Source organism: Chrysemys picta, chromosome 4 (genome assembly GCF_011386835.1).
Source record: "Chrysemys picta bellii isolate R12L10 chromosome 4, ASM1138683v2, whole genome shotgun sequence".
Taxonomy (NCBI): Eukaryota; Metazoa; Chordata; order Testudines; family Emydidae; genus Chrysemys; species Chrysemys picta.
The window spans coordinates 127,064,884-127,089,001 of NC_088794.1; the positions used below are offsets into that span (position 1 = coordinate 127,064,884).

General features: G+C 42.8%; 1 protein-coding gene across 4 annotated transcripts; it reads right to left on the reverse strand.

Moving 5' to 3' along the window:
- Positions 1 to 1,006: 1,006 nt before the first annotated feature.
- On the reverse strand, positions 1,007 to 21,912 carry DDX24 (DEAD-box helicase 24). Of its 4 annotated transcripts, XM_005307488.5 has the most exons (10): positions 21,772 to 21,888; positions 20,131 to 20,171; positions 17,043 to 17,757; positions 13,547 to 13,930; positions 11,866 to 12,019; positions 10,962 to 11,477; positions 9,110 to 9,185; positions 8,251 to 8,439; positions 3,922 to 4,051; positions 1,007 to 1,838 (listed from the first exon to the last, which is right to left on the reverse strand). In XM_005307488.5, exons 3-10 carry the CDS (start codon positions 17,749 to 17,751, stop codon positions 1,585 to 1,587), a joined length of 2,412 nt encoding a protein of 803 aa, XP_005307545.2. In that variant the 5' UTR covers positions 17,752 to 17,757; positions 20,131 to 20,171; positions 21,772 to 21,888; the 3' UTR covers positions 1,007 to 1,584. The 4 variants fall into 4 exon arrangements, with proteins under 4 accessions (XP_005307545.2, XP_005307547.2, XP_065449606.1 ...); XM_005307490.5 differs by lacking the exon at positions 20,131 to 20,171 and having other exon boundaries at positions 21,772 to 21,912; XM_065593534.1 differs by lacking the exon at positions 20,131 to 20,171 and having other exon boundaries at positions 21,778 to 21,901.
- Between the last annotated feature and the right edge of the window lie 2,206 nt (positions 21,913 to 24,118).

Below are 24,118 nucleotides of genomic sequence, written 5' to 3' on the forward strand. Positions count from 1 at the left end.
TGCGTTTATCACAGCACCCTGCCCGCAGAGCCAGGTTAGGAGGCATGGGTTGGGGGATGGGAAGACAGATAGAGGCACAAGGGGCTGCTGGGGGCTCACTGACTGGGGTTCAGAAGAGCTAGTGGGGGCAACAGACTGCGGTGGGGGCTCAGGAGCTAGCGTGGTGACAGCATTGAACCCGGGGCTGAATGGGCCACACTAAGACAGGGGCAGATGTGCCTAAATGGGAGAGGCTGGGGTCAGTTGGGCTCTACATGGGTGAGGTTCCCCAAATCCCTAACAATCCCCCCTGAAAAAACCCACCCACACCCAGGGGGGTTGGCAGAGTAAAGATGTATGTTAAGGAGGCATTGCTGGAGAGGGCAGAGCTAAGGTTGATTGGGCATTTCCTGGTTGTCAGAAGCTTGAGCTTTTGCTCAGCTGTATTCTGCAAGGGGGAGATGTACCACCAAGCAATCTTAACTCTGCATTAATGTTAGCTGCTCTTGGATTTTGTAATTTAATTGAAGCCCACTTTGTGATGTGGGATCTTAATATTTAACAATTTTTTCCAATAATCAAGTTAAAATGTTATTAAAAGCACAGTTTGTTTTATTGATGTATACTTCAGTGCCCATTTCTTCCATGACATGCTCTTGTTTTTCACAAAAACAAGGGTCCATGGTGCTGACACATCTTCAAGCTGATCAAACACCAAATAAACAAATCAAGGAGTAGCAAAGATTTTTTTTATTTCCTTAAAGCTAAATCTGGATTAGAATTCTTATAAGACTGGTTCCAGCGTGCTGCCATTCCAACTCAGTAGCACATTATATAGAGCACATCAACAGAGACTAGTGAAATTACACCCAACAGAGGGAACTGAAAAATTAAATCTCCATAGAAAAGCTCCAAGGAGATGGAAATCTGGGATTGATTCTGTTAACCAGAGCTGCTGGTTTATGGGCAACACAGCGCGCGCGCGCTCTCTCTCTCTCTTATTTTTTTTTTTTTATATATATATATATATATATATATATATATATATATATATATATATATATATATAGCGCCATATTTTTTTTTTCTTATTTCACTGCACTAGCACTTGCAAAGGTCAAACTTCACAGCAGGTCTATTTTAGCAAAGGTAGAGCTCCACAGCAAGAACCCTCCTTAGTCTCTCCCTGCTCTTTTAAAATGTAAAAGTCCAAATTCATTGAAGTCAATGGAGTTACACCTGGGATGAATTTAGCCCAATAACTTTGTTCATAAGGTAAGTAGACTGATTCAAACTTCTTACAAAGGTGATCTTTCATTAGCATGCTCAAAAGAAAAGGTTAATAAGAATACAGCGAACAGGAGTTTTGACAGTCAGAACATATTAACTAGCTGCAGTTCTCATGTTACCAATGCCATTTAGCTTAATTTTCCAGAGTGTGCCCGTACAATCAACAATATGTAGGAGTTGTTTGTCTAGAATGTCCACCCACATGGTACTAGGTGTCTTGTTCTCCATCATTGTATAAGCAGTCATTCATTAATGTAATCAAGTTCTAAGGAAAAAATGGCCCCTCTTTTCTCCCACACCCCATGGTGCTACCGATCATTTATCTAATTCATCTGTAATTAATTTCTTTTTCTTCCTCCTCTTTGCTTGCTGTTTTGATACAGTGCTCAGAGCAGATTCTGAATTGCTCACCGGTGAATGAGGGAGTAGTAGCTTTCCAGATTGTGTTGGATATTTGGTCTTCAGAAGGACTTTAAATACTGGTTGTGATAGCAAATGTTTCAACTGTTTTTTCATTCCCTTCAGCATCTTTTGCTTCTGACTCACTTCTTGCTCATTCGATCGTCCTCCTTGGGGGACAAACCAAAGACAGAATAAGGGCTTTTATTATGATATTTAAACAATCTTTTGTATTTCTAAATATAGCAAACAAAGATCCAAATCCCTCCCCCCCCCCCTCTCTCCCTTCCCCACCCTTTAGGGCTCTTAACATAGCCACCCCACTTGCATGCTGCTTTCCATGGATTTGTGCTTGGACTATCACACCTCCTCTCCATTTTGGGTGCCAGCCAGCCAATGACATTGAAGAGAGAATCTTAACTTCTGAATTGTTTAAGTTTCAATTGGCTGCCCAACTATGAACAGAATAATGGGAGGAAAGATGTTTCAAGTGGTTAAGATGCTAGCCCAGGATTTGAGAGTGCTGGGTCCAGTTCCTAGCTCTGCCACAGACTTCCTATCTGACCTTAAGCAAGTCACTTAATTACCATGTGCATGATAGCACTTCCCGATCATCCCCATTTTGCATATCTCAGAGGGGTGTTGTGGGTAGAAATACATTAAAGATTATGAGGTGCTCAAATACTACAGTAAGGAAGGCCCATCACCTAAGGATCCTAGATAGATCATTCAGTGAGAGGCCTGAATTAGACACTATCATTGGAGTAAAATTTAGCAAATAGTCTTTCCATTTAAACTGAAGCGAAATGATCTGGTCTACAGAGGACAAATAGCAATTCATTTAAGAAAAGGGATCAAGGTTTTAATTTGTGTGGTGCAAGATCTGGAAGAAACACCAGGGAATGCTCAGACTTAAAAATGCTTGACTACCACGAGTCAGGATGATGATTACGAAATGCTTAACTGGAAAGTCAAGAGCTACTTAGAGTAGATGTGGCATTTTGAAACATAGTTCAAGCCTCAATGTTTTCAGATTGTCAAAACATACAGTAGGGCATTAATTAGACATCCTAAATGGGCTAGGTACAGGGCTGCTTAGTGTTCATTCACACAACAGTATGGAAGTAACTAGTCATGTCTATCCATCCTTTAGAGGACAGGGGAAACCCTCCATTTAAATAAATGCTACAAAATTAAGAAATTTAGCTATGTAGTGACACTCATGCTACTATCAGTTTAAGCCCAAGATATTCTGCCGACAGTGCAACATATTGACTGGGGAGAAGTCAATCAAAATCAACCACCACCAGATGGGGATTTTTAAATTAAATCCAAGAATAGACTCATGCTTTTAAGGTGTTTAAAAAAAAAAAAAAGACAAAAGCAGCACAGAGTTGTGTGAATAGAGCTGGTAGCAAAATGGGACTTTTCCTGCTGAAAATTTCAACTTTCCATCAAAGAATGGAAAATTTTCAGTCAAAAACTATTAAGCTTTCTGTGTTTGGGTTTTCTGATGAAGTGGAAGTTTTCTCCACAGAAAGCAGGCACTTTCCATGATTTTTCTCAGGGGAAACCCAATTTTCTGTATCTTCCCTCCCCACCCCACCCCCCAAAAAACCCACCTCACAATTTTTAACTAAGCTTAATTATAGTAGAATAACTACCCTTCTTAGGGGTTTAACTAGGCATTCTGCCTTTGGCCCAGGTCACTCCATTCACACCACATGCAGGCATGTCCTGGTGTGCTCTTGTATACAATATACAGGGAGAGTTGTATCCTGCTGCTTGATTACAGGAAAGAGCAGGAAATAGATTCTACACAGTCATGGGGGGTGGGGGGGGGTGTAACAGGGTCACAGAAGCCATCACACTGTCATAGAACAGATGAAACTCTTGCAGGACCTGCTGGGACAGCATGTTCAATTAGGCTAAGCTGGCTGGCAGGAGCTCCTGACTTCTTAGCCCAGACCTGTCAGTGATGTGTCAGAAGTGTCACATCTCTCTACTTCAGCTTCCCATCTGTGAAAGTCATTCGTCCAATCTACTCACCTTACAGAGGGGCTGTGAGGATTAGTGTTAATACAGTTCTAAGTGGCATCATCCCACTCTCTCTCCTTCACCCCCCTCAAGGTTGAGATATTTCTTCTAGTATGGTTGGACATATGCTAGACACAGAGTTGTATCTTTGGGAGATGGGGTGGGGAGGAGAGGAAGGGCAGTGAGCCAAGCATACTTGCAAGCGGTTCTACTTGCCTATAAGGACATCATCATCAAGATCAATTTCAAGAGCCTCCGCAGCTTGCTGGAACCAAGAGTTGTGCTGTTTTGCCCGGCTGTTGTAATATTCCACCTTTTCAATCTGCCTTGCTAAATTCACCCGCTCCTGCAACAAAAGCACAGCAGTACGTCAGAGGAACGTGGGATGGCTGTAGAATCAGCACTCGACAGCATGTGTTGGAACACAGTTAGTGTGCTAATCTTGCAAAGGCAAGGACAAAAATGAGCAGAGAAATTCATGAAATAGGCTTTGTCTCCAAAAAGTGATTTACTGTCACCAATGTGGTGGTTGTATGACGTCTAGAACAATGAGGGCTTGGTAGATGACTCAGACCCCTAGGCACTGACTATGGTAACAAAAATCATAATTCTCAAGTAATGCACAAATCAACACTTAACTCTTACTCTATCTTAGGGAGTGGTGGGGCCATGAATATAGGGACACTCTTCAGAAGTTGGGAATAAATCAAAAGTCCATTTGCCCTTAATTCCTGACCCAGGTATTACATATTACAATTAACTTACATAACTAAGAATAGATGGAAAATTGTCACTATTATTGAATAAAATGTAACAGAACAATAAGATTCCCTCCCCAGCTTGCAGACAGTAGAGATTGCACATAAGACTATACAGCGTGTAGGACATGCTGACTGAACTACTCCAACTATACTGAATAGCAAGATGCCACAGTATCTCAGCATCAAACAGCACTGCTGGGTGATCAGGGGCTGGAACACTTATGAAATCACAGAAGCAAAATTAAGCTTGAAATCATTAATTAATTGCAATCAACCATTTGTCCTCAGCTCATTACAGGAACCTTTAAATAGCTTTTTATCATTTCCATATAACTTCTTGAGTCCTCTACTTGTCCCTCCATCATTAGTGGTTTGCTAGGGTCCTATCAAGTCTCTGTTCTGCCCAGAGGTTTAGGATTGTTTATAAGATTCAGACAGTACCTAGCTTCCCCCCCGCCCCCCCCGCCATCTTTAGATCCCAATGCTTTTCCAAAGGAGGTCAGTATCATTATCCCAATTTGACAGATGGGGAAACTGAGGCATGGGGGCAGGGGGAGAGTGACATGCCCAAGATCATCCAGCAGGCCAATAACAGATCTGAGAATTGAACCCTGGTATCCTGAGTCCCAGTCCAGTGCCCTATCCAGTAGGTAATAGTGCCTCCCTTGAAGATAAGAAATTCAAGGGAAGCCATCTCAAGTCAAAGGTGGAAGATATCGATGGGAGAGATGATGAGAACCAACACTGGCAGTCCCAGCTCTGTTACCAGGACCAGAATAACATTTAATATGGGGTGAGCTACTCTCCCAAACTACACAGACATCCTGCTGGCCTCCACTTCCATAATTTAACAAGCATTTAAACACTAATTTTGGTAATCAAGATCAGTGGCTTTCACCTCATAACATACCACTTTAAATACACGATCATAGAATATCAGGCTTGGAAGGGACCTCAGGAGGTCATCTAGTCCAACCCCCTGCTCAAAGCAGGACCAATTCCCAACTAAATCATCCCAGCCAGGGCTTTGGCAAGCCTGACCTTAAAAACCTCTAAGGAAGGACATTCCACCACCTCCCTAGGTAACCCATTCCAGTGCTTCACCACCCTCCTAGTGAAAAAGCTTTTCCTAATATCTAACCTAAACCTCCCCAACTGCAACTTGAGACCATTACTCCTTGTTCTGGAATCAGGTACCCCTGAGAACAGTCTAGATCCATCCTCTTTGGAACCCCCTTTCAGGTAGTTGAAAGCAGCTATCAAATCCCCCCTCATTCTTCTCTTCTGCAGACTAAACAATCCCAGTTCCCTCAGCCTCTCCTCATAAGTCATGTGCTCCAGTCCTCTAATCATTTTTGTTGCCCGCCGCTGGACTCCTTCCAATTTTTCCACATCCTTCTTGTAGTGTGGGGCCCAAAACTGGACACAGTACTCCAGATGAGGGCTCACCAATGTCGAATAGAGGGGAATGATCACGTCCCTCGATCTGCTGGCAATGCCCCTACTTATACAGCCAAAAATGCCGTTAGCCTTCTTGGCAACAAGGGCACACTGTTGACTCATATCCAGCTTCTCATCCACTGTAACCCCTAGGTCCTTTTCTGCAGAACTGCTGCCTAGCCATTCGAGTCCCTAGTCTGTAACAGTGCATGGGATTCTTCCGTCCTAAGTGCAGGACTCTGCACTTGTCCTTGTTGAACCTCATCAGGTTTCTTTTGGCCCAATCCTCTAATTTGTCTAGGTCCCTCTGAATCCTATCCCTACGCTCCAGCGTATCTACCACTCCTCCCAGTTTAGTGTCATCTGCAAACTTGCTGAGAGTGCAGTCCACGCCAGCCTCCAGATTATTAATGAAGATATTGAACAAAACCGGCCCCAGGACCGACCCCTGGGGCACTCTTCTTGAAACTGGCTGCCAGCTAGTCATGGAGCCGTTGATCACTACCCGTTGAGCCAGACGATCTAGCGAGCTTTCTATCCACCATTAATCCAGGCCGTACTTCTTTAACTTGCCAGCAAGAATACTGTGGGAGACGGTATCAAAAGCTTTGCTAAAGTCAAGAATAACACATCCACTGCTTTCCTCTCATCCACAGAGTCATTTATCTCCTCACAGTAGGCAATTGGGTTAGTCAGGCATGACTTGCCCTTGGTGAATCCATGCTGACTGTTCCTGGTCACTTGCCTCTCCTCTAAGTGCTTCAGAATTGATTCCTTGAGGACCTGCTCCATGATTTTTCCAGGGACTGAGGTGAGGCTGACTGGCCTGTAGTTCCCCGGATCCTCCTCCTTCCCTTTTTTAAAGATGGGCACTACATTAGCCTTTTTCCAGTCATCCGGGACCTCCCCCGATCGCCATGAGTTTTCAAAGATAAGATCATGAGAACAATCATGCTCAGTAGTGAGTGGCAGGTTAGGCACAATAGGTGAGGCCATGATTGCTTGAAATATAGCACACACTCCAACTCAAGCCTACTGGCACTTATGAGTAAAAACATTCCATGCAGGTAAAGAAGAGGAAGAGTGGAGGAGACAGAGATGGTGGATATACCTACCACCCAGCAGTCTGTAAGTTACAGATTGTGAAGTGCTATATAAGTGCTAAGTATTACTCTGGAAAGAAAAGCAGAAGCAAGCTCATTTCAGAAGCCACACACCAAAGAAAAACTCTTGAGACAAGAATGGTTTTGCCTCACTAGTAATCAGAGAGGTTTTGAGAGAACTGATGTTTTCTGGACACTTTTTAAAGGAGAAAGCTTGCATCTAGCAACCCAACCTGCAGGTAGCTTGTAATACGTGGAAGTTCCTGGGTCTCCCATGAGAGCAGTACTACTCTAGCTGTTGGGCTGGCCCATGTGCCTAGTCCTAGTGGTGTATATGACAGTCCAGATACCAGGATAGGAGGGGCATTCACCATATTAACTGAAAAATTGCTGCTTTTTTTTCTCCTATTCTTTTGGGTTGTACAACGTTCAGCCCCTCCACTGCCGGCCAGCTGTCACACCAATGTGACAGACAAGCATTATTCTTGTGCCATCACAACTACTAGAGAATCCTGATGGAGTATGAAACCACCAATGCTTAAGGACAAAAGGTGTGGTGAAAAAAAATTTTTTTTATTGTTTTGCAAAACCTTGCCATTATTTATTATTCCACCCTTCAAGATACTGAACAACAACATAAGTTTTGTGTAACACAAACAACTGCTCAAAAATGGCATTTATCCAGGGTTCAGTGATAGATGTAACATTTGCCAGCATGGTCTGTACTGGGATATCACAGCAGAGGATGACCTCAGATGTGGAAGGGCTGGATGTTGTGGGACCTAAAAGGTCTAGATATGGTCTAGCAGATTGATCCCAGTACTGGGATACAGGAAGCCCAAGTTCCATTTCCTACTACTAACTCACTGTGGGATTTTGAATAAATCACTTAATTTACTGCTGCCTCAGTTTCCCCATCCATAAAAGAGGGATAATGATACATGCTCACCTCTGTAAAGCATTTCAGGATCTATATATGAGAAATTATACATAGAATTATTAAACAATGAACATTTTAAAAAATCTGTTTGTGTGTTTGAATGCCTTCCTTAGCATTAGGATGCCTTCCTTGGCTAATAGAAGCATTCAGCACATTGCTATTGAAGATGAAAGTTGATTAATTTTGTTTTCAACTCACCTTTTGAAGCTCAGACTTACTCTGTAATCTTAATAAAATGTGAAGGGTGTTTCATTAAATATAATACATGAGCAATCACTTGTATTAAAAATGTGTTTTTTACCTTGATAGCAAACATGCATTTTGTTTCAACTGGGAAAAATGGAAGCTCTTCATTTTTCTCCAATGTCTTATAAATCTTCCTAAAATTTATCATATCATCAGGGCCGATCAACAGCAAGCTAAGGCCTTCGTTGGCAGCTCGAGCTGTTCTGCCGCTTCTGTGCACATAAATCTCAGATGTGCGTGGAACCTGCAAAAATTCTATGGTTAAAAGGCTTCAATAAATCAAAAAGTGTATATGAAAGGTAAGGAAATGCTTGCAACACTCAGACCCAGAGATGACAAGCAGGTGTCTGATAAATTGCTTTCGTAACATGAACGTTGTTGATAACAAAGAAAGGAAGTGATTAAGGCACAGAGGTGGGATTCCAGGGACATGTTCTAGACCCAGCTCTGCCAGTGACGGCTTGCGCAACTTTTGGTGAATCACTCCTATTCCCTGAGCCTGTTTCCCTATGCACAAAGCAAGGAAAAATGATACCCAACCTCAGACATGTTATGAGGTGGGGTCATCTGACTCCTCTGGAGTGGGACCCTGATGCTTAAGTTCAGAGTGTAAATGGGAAAGTGAGAAGAGAAGAGCCATAACCATACAGGTAACTTCTTGTACACAAAACTGTCTGTAAATTGCACCCTGACACTAGTGATGGTCACTCTAGCAATGGGCATAATTTATTTTTGTAAAGCATTTTGAGATCCTTAGATGCAGAGGGCTATAGAAGCATTAAATACTTGAGCCTTAATTTCTATACTTCTTTACTAGGGACTGAGAAGCACTGTTTTATATTGTAGCCAGGTTTTAGATCAATGAGACCTTGGTTCAAAAGCAGGCAATAGAAGCTTCAAAAGATTTTTATAACCTGGTAATGGATGACATGCTGCACGTTAGGAATATCCAGACCACGAGCTGCAACATCTGTTGTCAAAAGGACACAGCTGAAATAGAGAAAGTGGGGATACATGCTATTCATTAAACATAAACCTGTAATATAAACCAGATGCCAGTAAACACGCAGTGTGAGTGACCCAGAATTTTTCCAAAAGAGTTTGAAAAGCATGCTCATTTTATAACATCTGCTAGGAATATGCCATCTATTTGGAAGTCAAGAAATTGACACCTAAACACCTTGATCTAGGGCAATCTTGAAATGTGAAATATTGAAAGGAAAAGAAATAATGTAATTGTTACTGACTGTGGACCAGATACTGCTCCCAATGAGGCCAAGCAGTCATTAACTTCAATCCTAGCAAAATTGTGCCTCGCTATTCTTTTATTCTCTTCCTATTAAACAGAAGTCAGTGTGAAAAGACCTATCTGATCATGTATCAGAGGGGTAGCCGTGTTAGTCTGAATCTGTAAAAAGCAACAGAGGGTCCTGTGGCACCTTTGGCACTCAAAGGTGCCACAGGACCCTCTGTTGCTTTCTATCTGATCATCTAATCCAACTTCCTGGCAGCGCAAGTGTGCTCCCTCTACAAAACGTTTTGCAGTGCTTTGTCCAGTCTAGATTTAAACGTCTCATTAATTTAATATGATTTTACTACTAATAATGCTGATTCTTTTGAAAAGGTACATGATACGGCTATGACAGCTTTTGCTGGTAGGAACACTGCAATGCAGGTTGCAAAACTATTCCTCCATTATAGGCCTCTGTGTTCAAACACACTGAATTTTCTGAACATAATTCCTTTTGGACTGAAAATTCTTATACTGAATTGCATTTGAAGAAACTGCATTTAGCCAGTTCTGAACTATAAGAGGGTGGGGGGAAAATACAATATTTTGTATTCTGACCACTAGATTTTTTTCATGCAATTATGTCAAACAGATGCATTTTCAAGCAAGCTATGTCACATGTAAATAATCCATAACAAGGGCTAGGGCCTCTGTAAGGATTGGTGATAACTGTGTTTTGTTTTTGTTTTTAACTCTGCAGGCAACTGAAAAATCATTCACAAGCATTCTCCGTAGGAACCGGCTATGATTTTAACAAAAGCTGTTTTATGACAATGCATTGCATAGCTTATAGTTATAGGGCTCAATACAGGGGGATAGCTGGGTGAAATTCCTTGACCATTGCTATACAGGCGAGACTAGATGATCTAATGGTCCCTTTTGGCTTTAACAATCTATGAAACTCTACTCGGTCTGTCATAAACCAAGGATAGGATTGATAAAATGTTCTGCAGAAGGGATGTTTTATCAAAAGTTTAACTGAAAATACACACACACACGAGTGTGAATTTTGTACTAGCGAAAGGTGCTCAATTACAAACCCTGGAGACAGAGGCCATCAACTTGTGAACAGAATAGGTCAGTTTGGGCAATAGCAATGTGAGCTTCCCCGCACAGCTCCTGCCTCAACGTCTTCATGTGCAATTTAATCTTTGGCTTCTCTGCCTGAGTTGGTCAATCAGGGTGCCAATCAATTCCAGCTGTGTAGGCGTTTTGTTGTTATGGACCCTTATGCGCCACGAGATGAACTGAGACCACCACATCATATCACAAAGGCCACTGAACAGCCAGCAGATGGTAACAATTTTCAGTTATTACCAGCCTGGATTAGATTTGAACTGGTGACCTAGAAGTTGTCAAGAGCTGTGTCCTACAACCAATCACATGAACCATTCGTCATCTTCCCCCCCACTCTCCTCCCGTAGTCAACCGTTTTTCCTTTTCATGCACAGTTTTCCCACAACAGATCAACTTACTTCTCTCGCTCAGCAAACCTTTCCAGGTTTTTTAACCTTTGCTTCTGGTGCATGTTTGCATGCAGAGGCAGGGGGTTACAATCCAGGATTGTGAGGAGTGCACTCAGGCGTTTTATGCAGTCTATACTGTTTGCAAAGACCATGGTTCTTCCTGGGTACTGAAGCAAAAAATAATAGAGGTAATAGTCTTTGTCATCCATGTCACAGTGGATCCTGGTTTCAGTCAGAGTCTCTACAGTGGTCTCTTTTCTTGTTAAGTCTATCACTTTAGGTTTTCCCCTTATCCCCACTTTTTCCATTAGCATTTCCAGTTTGGTCTTTTGGTCTATTTTTTTAGCATATTTCTTTTGTAAAACTCTTGTGGGAGCCTGATGGACCAAAGTCAGCGTGGCAGAAAACACAAAAGTCTGACGTCGAGGATTATATTGTGAATCATTTAACATTTCCAGCAACTGAGAGAGTTCTAAGAAATGTCCCCTTTCAACCATTCGGTCTGCTTCGTCAATCACAAGGCACCTGTTGGACACAAGACAGGTACAGTAAGCACAGTGGTTACTTTAGATAAATAGAAATCTGATACACTTCAAAAGAACCTTTCTTGCTTTTCCCCATGTAAAACATAAAGGAGGCTAGGCATGCACGGGTAATTACAGCAGCCGTTTCTGTTCCTCTCTCTGAAAGGTCAAAGTTCAAAGGCAACAATTCGGTTTTTGGTAATGCGGTTGACATCCCCCACTCTCAATGTAATGAATATGAACTTTAATGAGAACTTCTAGCAAAGACATAAGTGCTCCTGCACAGTCAATATTAGTTAATCAGTAAGTAAGTAAGCATGTCTGGTGATACTGGATAGTCTTTCCCAAGGATATTAATTCTGAGTAGTTAGACTAAAAGCCACCTTTACCTGAGCTGCCGGAGATTTGAGAGATGTGGGTGTTTCTCTTTAATTAGCTCCCATAAACGACCTGGGGTTGCAATTACAATTTCTGGCTTCTGATTCAATACTCGTTCCTGTTTCTGAGCAGCCATTCCACCGACCAGAATTGCAGTTTTAATGCCTAGAACATACAAGATCGCATGATGTAAAGACCATGGAGGATTAGTTTACTTTAGTTACTTCCCACTGGAAAATATTCTCCACATTTTAGGAAGGAAAATGGATATATTCCATACTATATTGCAGCTTTGGGAAATCATTTAAGAAGTCTTTATGTAGACTAAGTTCATTTGGCCAGGAACTGTCTCTTCCTCTTCTCTGTACAACATTAAGCATATGGTCAGCATTACAGTGAAATGCTAGTTAGGCTAAAAGTAAAACGATACCTCTTGAATTGCCCTTGCCTTCAAACAGCAGGAATGATTATTTATATACTAGATAGTTAATGCACGTTTTCTTCAGGTTCCGAATGCCCACGTAGGAAGGCAACCCACCACTCTCCCTCAGGGTCTAAGCTTTGACATTCTTCCACTCAGAATTAGATAATATGTTAATGTGTCTAATGGGTAAGCAGTCCCTTACACTGTCAGGAGGTCTGCACACAATGAATAAGGTTGAGGAAGGCATGTCTTGCACTTGGATTATTAACTGCCCATTTTAGCAACCAGCCAGTGGAAGTTGTTGACAACTAAAGCATATGAAGGTTTGCTCAAAGTCAGTTTAGGGTGACAGGGACGGACAACACTGGGAGGGATTTTCCTTCCTGCCTCCAAATGCTGTTGCAGCAGCAGCACACAGTGGTTGTTAAAAACCCCCAGTCTACTCTGACTACATAGCAACTGTCTCTCACTGGGGTGCAAAGCTGCAGTAGCTTTTAACAGAACTGTATTTCTGCAAATCGATGTGGTGTTTTAAGGATAAGAGTTAAAATTAGCCTTCCTTTCAGTTACACAGCAAGAGGTATAAGAGGCCAAAGGAAAACGTTTTAAAAAAACGCTCCATGTATTCCTGAAGAATAGCAGTATTACTCTAATGAATACATAATAAATATTAGGAAGGAGAGGTAATTTTGCTACTTGAGTCTCCCTATCTTACCTCAACTCATTCACATAAGAGTTGCATGGGCTTCTAATATGTAAAGGAGATGGGGAGGTTTATAATATGCTTTAGTCAAACAAATTATTGGGCTCAAAGCAGGAGGTAACTGGGTGAAAATCTACAGTGTGTGTTATACAGAAGTCAAATTAGATGATCTAATGGTTCCTTCAGGCCTTAAAAATCTATATAATTTCCATGTTGATATATTTAACCCACCTCATCAGAAAGTGGTACTTGGGTATCTGTGGCCATGTGACCACTGATTTTAGTGCAGATTTTGTATTTCTAAGTCAACAGTGACAGTAAACATTTGTAGGTGGAAGTTATAGTGCACAGCTTTAGGCAACACATTAATGGTAACTTTGCACTTCTACAGTGCTTCCCATCCAAGAATCTCAAATCACATTTCAAACATTCATGCATTAAGCTTCCTAACACCCCTTCCAAGAAAAAGGAAGTATCTCCATTTTATGAAGAGGAAACTGAGGCACACAGAGTCAGTAGCAAAGGCAGGAACAGACCCCAGCTCTCTTGCCTCTGTCTCTCCTACCTGTAAATTTGGCCACGGCATCAATATGATGTTTTACTTGTACCGCTAGTTCCCTTGTGGGAGTCAGCACCAGCCCTAAAAGAGGCCGGTTTTTATTCAAGTCAGCAGCATGTTTGTTGGCATCAAAATCAAATTCTACATTTTCCAGCACCTTCACGCAACCTATTGTGCAAGATTCATCTACGTCATCATCACCCCCACTATCTTCATCCTGCTTAGGGTTTAGATGCTTAGGGTTTGTTTCATTATCACTTTCCCATCCTGGTTTGTCTTCATCATCACAGAGAGGCTCTTCAGTGGCGTTGTCACTTCTGCTTTTTGATTCTTGCCACCGTAGCACAGAGTGGATCATTGGAATTGCAAACGCGAGTGTTTTCCCACTTCCTAAAAACACCAAACAACAAGACAGAAACACAAGCATTACAACTGTTTGCAAAGGAGCAGCAGCCAACTGCAGTTACTAAAGTAAATAAAAAATTACTTATTTATTTCTATGGTATAAGTGCACATTTTTGATTCTATGAAATTAGAAGCCAGGCCACATCACCTTGCTTTAAATGCCTATTATAGTGACCTCAAGCAGATATTTTCTGGATGGAGCAGGTATTTTTCCAAGCCCCAGATGGGCAGGCAAAATATACATTTGCTAGGAAAGTAGTTTTAAAAAATTGCAATAGCAGCCAAAGTCTTTTTAAAGAACCGTATACCCTAAAGGAGAATACCATGCCCTAATTGACTGCTCTGATCAATGTTCTCCAAATAAAGGAATAGCAAATGAGGCCAAGGACAAACTGAAAGCTATTTAAAGTATTAATTTATATTTTTTTCATTACATGATTTTGCTTATTAACTGAGAAACTAAGTGTAACCATTATTTCACTTTTTGTAATAAAAAGACCAATCACTTGGCTTAACACAGAGCACAAACTAAAGGGGGAAGATGGAAAAGTGCTCCATTAAATGTAATTTCAGGGATCTACTGTAGATTCATTTATAGCCTGGGGCAGCAAACCTTAATAGTATCTGATATGTAAAGGTCCTCTAGGGGATGCTTTGGCCAAACACTGAATCTCTTTAGGGGACCAAAGAGATTAAACAAAACTGTTCATCTGGACTCAATATATATTATCTAGTCACTGTCTGATTTACCCCCTTCCCTTTCCTGTTGTGTGACCAGTCTCTCTCTCATATCTTTTTGTGATTCATCTCCCCTTCTACGTGGCCCTCTCTGTACTGTCTGCCAGCAGCAAAGTGAAATTTACAATTAGGTCCTTGTCAATTTCCCTTTTCTCCTAAGGAAACATCCTGGGGACTAGTGGTTTAGCATCATATTCCTGTAGTAGGTTACTAGTGGTGAGTGGTAGTTTAGAGACTGCAACCCCCTTATGACAACAAAAATTACTAAAGGACCCCAGTGCCCTGTGTTACTCTAGATTTTAGAGTCTAGAATCAGGGCCAGCGCTAGCAAGCAGGGCAACCGCCTGGGGCCCCGCAAAGCTAAATTGCTCGGGCTTTGGTTTCAGCCCCACTGCCCAGGGCTGATGCCCTCACTCTTCTGTTTCAGCCCTGCACGGCAGGGCTCTGGCTTCAACTTTCTGCCCCGGGCCCCAGCGAGTCTACTGGCGACCCCATTAAAAGAAACTTTTTTTTTTTTTTTTTTTTTGAACCGTGTTATAGTCTTCGCCTTCACAACATCCTCTGGCAAAGAGTTCCACAGGTTGATTGTGCATTGTGTGAAGAAATACTTCCTTTTATTTGTTTTAAACCTGCTGCCTATTAATTTCATTTGGTGACCCCTAGTTCTTGTGTTATGACGAGTAAATAACACTTCCTTATTTACTTTCTTCACACCAGTCATGATTTTACAGACCTCTATCATATCCCTCCTTTAGTCGTCGCTTTTCCAAGATGAAAAGTCCCAGTGTTATTAATCTCTGTTCATATAGAAGCTGTTCTATACCCCTAATAATGTTGGTTGCTCTTTTTCTGTACCTTTTCCAATTCCAATATATCTTTTTTGAGATGGGGTGACAACATCTGCATGCAGTATTCAAGATGTGGACATACCATGGATTTTTATACAGGCAATGTGATATTCTCTGTCTTATTATCTATCCCTTTCTTAATGATTATCAACATTCTATTAGCGTTTTGACTGCCATTGCACACTGAGTGGATGTTTTCAGAGAACTATCCTGAAACTTGGAGCAATGACTCCAAGATTTCTTTCTTGAGTGGTAACAGCTCATTTAGACCCCAACATTTTATATGTATAGTTGGGATTATGTTTTCCAACGTGCATTATTTTGCATTTATCAACATTGCATTTCATCTGCCATTTTGTTGCCCAGTTTTGAGAGATCCTTTTGTAGCTCTTTGCAGTCTGCCTGGCACTTAACTATCTTGAGTAGTTTTCTATCATCTGCAAATGTTGCCACCTCACTGTTTACACCTTTTTCCAGATCATTTATGAATATGTTGAATAGTAATGAACCCAGTATATACCCCTGGGGGACACCACTATTTACCTCTCTCCATTCTGAAAACTGACTATTTATTCCTACCCTTTGTTTCCGATCTTTTAACCAGTTACTGATCCTGGAGAGGACCCTCCGTCTTATCCCATGACAGCTGACTTTGCTTAAGAGCCTTTGGTGAGGGACCTTGTCAAAGACTTTCTGAAAATCTAAGTACACTATATCCACTGTATCCCCCTGGTCCACATGCTTGTTGACCCCCTCAAAGTATCCTAGTAGATTGGTGAGGCATGATTTCCCTTTACAAAAAACATGTTGACTCTTCTCCAACAAGTCATGTTCATTTATGTGTCTGATAATTCTGTGCCCCAGAACTCCCCATAGCTGATCTCCCTGTGGATATACCTGGCTATGCAATCCCTACTAGTTCCCTTTATGCTGCTGCCGGTAAGGGAAACAGATCAGTGTCTCATCAATCCCTTTCTTCCCTGAGGCCCAACCTTAGCATACTAGATGCTTCAGAGGCAAGCAAATTCCTACTCCATGCACAATACATCAGACCCAATATATACCAATATGTATAGGTCAACACTGGGAATGGGATAACTAGACTGGAAGTACTACTGGCTGTTTTTGCTACAGCAAAGACAGTGTTCGTCAGGGACAAATTCTGCTCTCATTTACACCTTTGCAACCCCATTGGTTTCAATTGGATTGTGGGTGTGTAATTATGGCTTACTCTTTAAGAATAATTCAAAATAAGACTTGTTGATAAGCATGGATGGGGAAGAAGTGGAGGATTTAAAGCTTTGCATGTAGTACTTGTGAATAGGCATAGTATGTGACACAAATGCACTACATTTAATCTTTTCTACATCATAACTATGCATAGTAAACACACCCATTGGATGTGCTAAAGCTTATATGCTCTTCACACTGTTACTGCAATTATGACAATACACTGCATGTTTTAAAAGGGAGAATGGGAGATTCAATGTGCTAACAGCATGGATTTGTACCTGTTTCTGCAGCACCAAGAACATCCATATTATCTCTGATTGCAGAAGGCAGGGCTAATGCTTGAATAGGAGTTGGAGCATTAAATCCTAGATAGCTCAAGGCCTGCAGAACCGGCTTAGGAACGAAGAGGTCTTTCCACGCAGACACATCTGCTTTTTGATCAGATGAGGCAGACAGAACTCCTGTAGTCCAATTTTTAACCTTTTTAGAAGACTTTGCTGGTAGAGGAGCTCTCTCAGGTGGAAACACTTTCTTTTTCACTTTCTTTTTTTTCTTTTTCTTCAAAGTTTTTTCTGTGGTTGTGGTGCCTCCTGATTCATATTCATCTTCCTCATAACCAAACAACTTGGTGTCTTTAGGCTTGTCCTCTTGATCAATTACATCTTGCTCCACTTTAAGATTATAATTTTTACTTGCCCTGGTTCCCAGCTCTTTGTCTTTCTTTCTCTTTTTTTTCTGGGAGGTAGAATCTTCCTCCTCCTCTTCAGAAACACTATCAGATTTTCTCTTTCCTTTTTCTTTTCCAATTTTGGAAGAATTCACCAATTTATAATCTGTAAGCTCCTCAAAACACACTAAATCTCCAAGCTGCTCATCAGCAAACAGATTTGGGTCAATTTCTATGGGTTTCCATTTTCCTACTACTTTGATACCCTTTTGTTTCAATTTAAAGGAAGTCTTAAACTTATTTCCTTTTTTTGTCTTCATGATTATCTAAAACAAATTGGAAAATAAACCATTGTAAACCACCAGAAAAAAACAGTGACAGTCAAGTTAACATACTCATAAACACTGGAATGCATTTGTGTAAATCCGATAAGCTGTCTGTTGCAGATAACTGCAGTTTGTCTCTGGATTCTAGCCTATTAGCCTTATTGACTGACTTTCATGGTGCTGGATTGGGACTCTGTTTTGTTTCTGCACTTTTAAAAACACTTGTAACTCTAAGCTCACACAGCTATTCGACAAATGAATTTTAATTACCTATTGTATTTGAAATGACAGGTCTGTTTAAAATGATTTGTCAGGCTCCTATTGAAAAATGGATGAGACACCTAAGCAATATCAAAGCCCCGACGCCAGATGCTCAAACCAGCTTCTGTTGTGCTGCTTTTTATTAATCTGACATTTTAAGAATTTAATGTTGAAAACTCTTCTGAGGGTGACATAAAATGGAAAGTAGGCTGCAGCCTGATATTGGGGTTCCTCTATTGCTGTTTCATAGATAACATCCCTTTTTACCAGAATGCTGTTTATTTGCGGTAGGCTCATATATGATCACAGTTAACCATTTGAATTGTTTATGTCCCCTTGAGATAAAGTGATTTCTCTCACTAAAACAGCATAATGGGCAGGACACTGTGCTCTACTTTAAAGAGAGAATCCTGTACCCATCCCTTCCAGTTCCTCTGAGGAGCTGCCTTTCCTTTAGCAAGATGGGTGGAGGTATTCTGAGCACAGGGCAACTGAATCTAGTTATTGAAATGGGAGCTGCATAATGTGTGGAGGATTCCTTCCCTTCCCTTCTCCAACCCTCAGAAACTACCCCCCACACACTACAAAATAAGTACTTATATGAGCAGTTTCCCCTTGTGTACATGCTTAAGTTTTATTGCTGGTTTTGAAAGTTTGACCCTCAACTTCTTGACCTGGAGGGCAACTACTGCACCATTATATTATTAGAAAGTGTGTACCAGTTAAATGCTAAGTTCAACTATACTGTAGGTGGGTTAGATCACTGAGGTGATGAAGAATGGCTTTGGAATGTGAAAAGTCACTGGGTAATGCTTTTATTTAGGGGCTAGAAAGGCATAACTATCTGGGAAGCTAGCAGGTGGAAGGAAGCACTGGGAAGAATTAGAGGTAGCCACCTGCTGTTGGCATCTTCCCACAGGGCTGATCTGAGCACCGTCTTTGTCCTGTTTTAACTATATCAGGGGTTCTCAAACTGGGGGTTAGGACCCCTCAGGGGGTCATGAGGTTATTACCTGGGGGGTCGCGAGCTGTCAGCCTCCACCCCAAACCCTGCTTTGCCTCCAGCATTTATAATGGTGTTAAATATATAAAAAACTGTGAAGGGTTAAAATCCATGTGCATTTTATATAACAACCTGGTATATGGATTGTGCCAGCTCTTTTCCAGACCCAAAGTCCAGAGTTTGGTTAAGAGACCAGAGGCCTAGCTAACAGTGATCAGCTAAGAGAAAGCAGAATAAACAAGACAATATTGCTTTTGCTAAGATATGCTTGGTCAGTAGAAATGCCAGATGTTGAAGCAATAACTGAATAATTATGTTTCATCCAATGTTTCAAATTGAACAAAGGATCCCTGTTCCTATTGTGTTTCTCCTGAAGGGAAAACAGTCTTCCCACAGATCCAACCTTGAATTTATGAAAATTGGCACATGGCACTATAATGATATGGCATCCTTCCACCTCTCTTCCAAGGGCCCAATGCCCTGCTTTAAGACATAAAGGAGACAATCTGTATTACCATATCCTTTCACTGTTTCTTTGCTTTAACCCCTAGGAATGTATCTGTTGGACAATCAAAAGGAGTTGCTCCATTCCTATGGACCCCAAATCAGAATTCAACATATATATTTTATACTAATAACATTTTATCAAAGTATTAATTAAATGTTAACTTGCTAACTTGAGACCATGGGCGGAGACATTATGTAACCTTTTTAACCATTGGCTACTGTGCTATCTTGTCTTGCTGCAAAACCTATCCCGGGGTGTGGAACTGCCTACCCCATCACTTTCCCCTGCCCAGGGTAAATCTATATATTCCATTGTAATCAATTGACTGACAGTGTCTCTGAGCCTAATAAGCAAGGTGACACTCCGCCAGCGCTGTGTGTAATAAACCCCTATGCTTTGACCTCTACACTCTGTGGATTTATGTCCTTCAAACTGTTTTTAATTTATTGGGGGGTCATAGTCTGAGGCTAGCTATGTGAAAGGGGTCACCAATACAAAAGTTTGAGAATCACTGAACTATATCATCTTAGGAAGTGTCACAGCCCCTGGTGTGGATGCCCCCGTATAAAAGTGTTCACACGATGGGGTTGTACCCCTTTACCTGTATCTACTGCCACACCGCTGTACAGGTGGAAGGACTGGCTGTAGACAAAAACAGGACAGGTTTCAGACTGGTAGCTGTGTTAGCCTGTATCAGCAAAAACAACGAGCCCTTGTGGCACCTTAGAGACTAACAAATTTATTTGGGCATAAGCTTTCATGGGCTAGAACCCACTTCATCAGATGCATGGAGTGGAAAATATGTGATTTGCTTTACCAAGTGTGAGGTCAGTCTAACGAGACAATTCAATTGACAGCAGGATAGCAAGGGAGAAAAAATAACTTTTGAAGTGGTAATGAGAGTGGCCTATTTCAGACAGTTGACAAGAAGGTGTGAGTAACAGTAGGGGGGAATTAGTATTGGGGAAATTAGGTTTAGGTTTTGTAATGACCCAACCACCCTGATGCCAAAACTCTGTCCACCTATCTATTCAAGGAATACCATCATGGGGCCTAACCACATCAGCCACACCATCAGGGGCTTGTTCACTTTCACATCTACCAATGTGATATATGCCATCATGTGCCAGCAATGCCCCTCTGCCATGTACATTGGCCAATCTGGACTGTCTCTACGCAAAAGAATAAATGGACACAAATGTAACATCAGGAATTATAACATTCAAAACGCAGTGGGAGAACACTTCAAACTCCCTGGTCACTCAATAACAGACCTGAAAGTGGCAATTCTTCAACAAAAAAACTTCAAAAAACAGACTCCAACGTGAAACTGCAGAAATGGAATTAATTTGCAAACTGGACACCATCAGATTAGGCCCGAATAATGACTGGGAATGGTTGGGTCATTACAAAACCTAAACCTAATTTCCCCCTACTGTTACTCACACCTTCTTGTCAACTGTCTGAAATGGGCCACTCTCATTACCACTTCATAAGTTATTTTTTCTCCCTTGGTATCCTCCTGTCAATTGAACTGTCCCATTAGACTGAGCTCACACTTCATAAGGCAAATCACATCTTTTCCTGTATTTTATACCTGCTCCTATATTTTCTACTTCATGCATCTGATGAAGTGGGTTCTAGCCCACGAAAGCTTATGCCCAAATAAATTTGTTAGTTTCGATGGTGCCACAAGGACTCCTGGTAAAACCAGCACAGCATTGCATTGCAGGCCTGGCCCACGCGTTGATCTGCCGCCAGGGAGAAGTCGCTACTTACGGTGGCCACTCAGGCTGCTTCTCAGGGGCGCCGGACAGCAGCAGCGTAGCGCCCCCGGCCTGAGTGCGAGCGGTGGGTCTTTCCCTCTCGGCGATGGGGGCTGGGCCCACGAGACGGGCCCCTCGGCAGAAGCCGAACGCGAGCAGACCCACAAGGGGGAGGGGCGGCGGCGTAAGGGGCAGAGTGAACGGCCCCCTCGCGGCGCGAGCTAGACCGTGCCCGCGAGCCCGGCCGCCGGGAAGGGAGTAGGGCTGCCCTTTACACCCGCCTGCCGGGGCGGTCTGGGCTTCCCCCGGGACCCCGGCGTCCCCGCCAGGCCGGACACCCTCAGGCCTCTGGGGCCGCTCCCTTCTCCCCGCCCCCGGAACGCCGCAGGCAGGTCGAAGCAGGAGCGGCTGCCACCGGCCGTGTCCTAAACCGCTACCCAGCTGCCTCCCGCGACCCACACCGACCGGGCCCTCACCGTCACCGCCTGCTGCTGCTGCTGCTCCCCGCCGCGGGGCCCGTCGCGTTCTACCACGTGGGGACACAGCCGGGCGCGGCCATGGCAGCCGTGACGTCACTGCCCTGCGCCCGCCCCGGGTCAAAGTGGGGGGAGCTTTGCAGCCTCTACAGGGTCCGCAGTAACAGCAGTGGTGCCGCTTCGGAAGGGGCTAGGGGGAGCCGGCCCGGGCGTGGTGGGGGTGGCTGGGCCAGGCCGCAGGGCTGGCGGGGAGCTGGGCCAGGGGAGAGACAAGGGGGATGAGGTGATGTATTTTATTGGGCCAGCTTCAGTTGGGGGCAGGTACAGGCGTTTGATCTGCAGGTCTGGGGAAGGAACGCGGCCTGTCTGAGCTAAATACATGGTGGTGCAGATTGTGAAGCATCAGGCAAAACATGTATGGTAAGAGGTGGCAAGGAAATGGAGCAGGTGGTAAGGGTTAGTTTGTTCTGCAAAGGGGTTTGAAGTGGGCCACCAGGGCCATTGAGGGTTAGGAGGCAGGTGTGTGTTGCAAAATGTGGTAATGAGCCATGAAACCCCTGTCTTGCTTGAGTTCATAGTTTTTAGTGTCCAACAGAGTTACGAATTTAAGTTCCTAGATTTGCCTTTTGGAAGTGGTGTGCAGGTTTCCTTTAAGGATGAGGCCGGAGAGATGAGATAAGTGTTAGCCCATGGGTGATGGGGTGTTTCTGCCTTTTATCATTGTTCTGTGTGAGTTTATTCAAGAGCGTAGTGGTTGCCTGGTTTCACTCGCATAGGTGGTGTTGGTTAGGGACAGACAGGTTGCAATGTTAGGAGAGAACTGGGCATGGCATGGTCATGTGTCTCTGGGTTAGGAACAGACAGGTTGCAGAATCCTGGAGGAGCTGGGTCCCTGACATCCAAGTTATACTTTACTTATTCCTGGGAGAATTCTGCGCCATTGTGCAATGCAGAATTTTGCAGACATTAATGTGCATGCAGAAATTATTCCTCCCCCCCAGAAATGGGCTACATAGATATTGGTTGCTACTAGGGGCTGCTGGACCAGGGAAAGCCCAGCTCGCAAATAGAAGAAGACAGGGGGAGGGGCAGGAACTGGAGGCTTCCCAGCAGTTGCAGTTCCCAGCACACCCTGAAGGAAGGAAGTGGGGGTGTGCAGGAAGCTCTGTGCAAGCCCGGGACCCAGCATCAGGCTGTTTCCTCTTCTGGATCCCTAGGCTCTAGGAGGGTAGGGTCCATGAATGTCTGGGGCAGGGGGACCATGCAGCTGGCCTCTGCGGGGGGAGGTGGTCTGAGTGTCTGGGCTCTGGGGGGAAAGGAAGGAGGTGTGTGTGTTTTCCCCCCTGGCTGGGCGGGAGGGGGCGAAGCAGGAACTAAATTGTCTTATGGGGTTTCTGTAACTCTCTACTCCTGGGGGAATTTTTGTGTGTGTCTTATTGTTACAGATATACTTGCTGACAGATATTTTGAAATAAATTACCAAAATAAACTGGCGTGATTATATAGTGTTATTTTGACAAATAAAATTTGCAGAATTTTAAAATATTGTGCACAGATTTTTTTTAATTTTTGGTGCAGAATTCTCCCAGGAGTATTTACTCCAAAGATATCACAGACACAGAGCAGTGGACTGAGATTCTCAATGCTCACCAGGAATGTAGCTACACAGCTCCCATTAACTTCAGTGGGAATTGGGTGACTAAACCCCTTAGTCAGCTATGACAATCTCAACTGGGAGGCTTGGACCAAATAATGCTTTGTCCTGAGCAGTGAAGAGCTGGTGCAAAGCCTGAACTTGAGTTGAATGTTTGATCTAATGATGCCAATCATAAAGAAATAGGATTGAGGATAAGAGTAGAATAAGGGGTCTGGAGAAGTAGCAGGGAAGAAGGGTTCAGGTTGCCTACTTTGCTAGCTGCCAATGTGGAAAAATATATTGGCAGTAGATGATGTCTTATGAATTCTGATTAATGAATGTGTAGGCAGCCAGTTGTTGGAGAAACACTGGTGGTGTCTGTAGGGCAGATCAGTTTACAGGCTATGTATATTGGTAGCAAAGTCTTTCTGATTCAATAATTTCTAGTTTCAGAGATGCTGTCTACAAGGCATATCCATCTAAAGTGAATAAACGTGGATTATAACAATTACAGAACATGTGTGCTAACCTCTTCTGTACTTATGTGAATGCTCTCATATTGCCTAGGTTCTCAGAATGAGATTTCCAGTCATTCATAAGTTAATTAATTTCATTCATACGTGATGGGGTATAAATGTAGATGAGGATTATTTACACACCACCTTTGAAGTTTAGCTCTTTTTGAATTATTGTTTACCTAGGGGTGGGAAA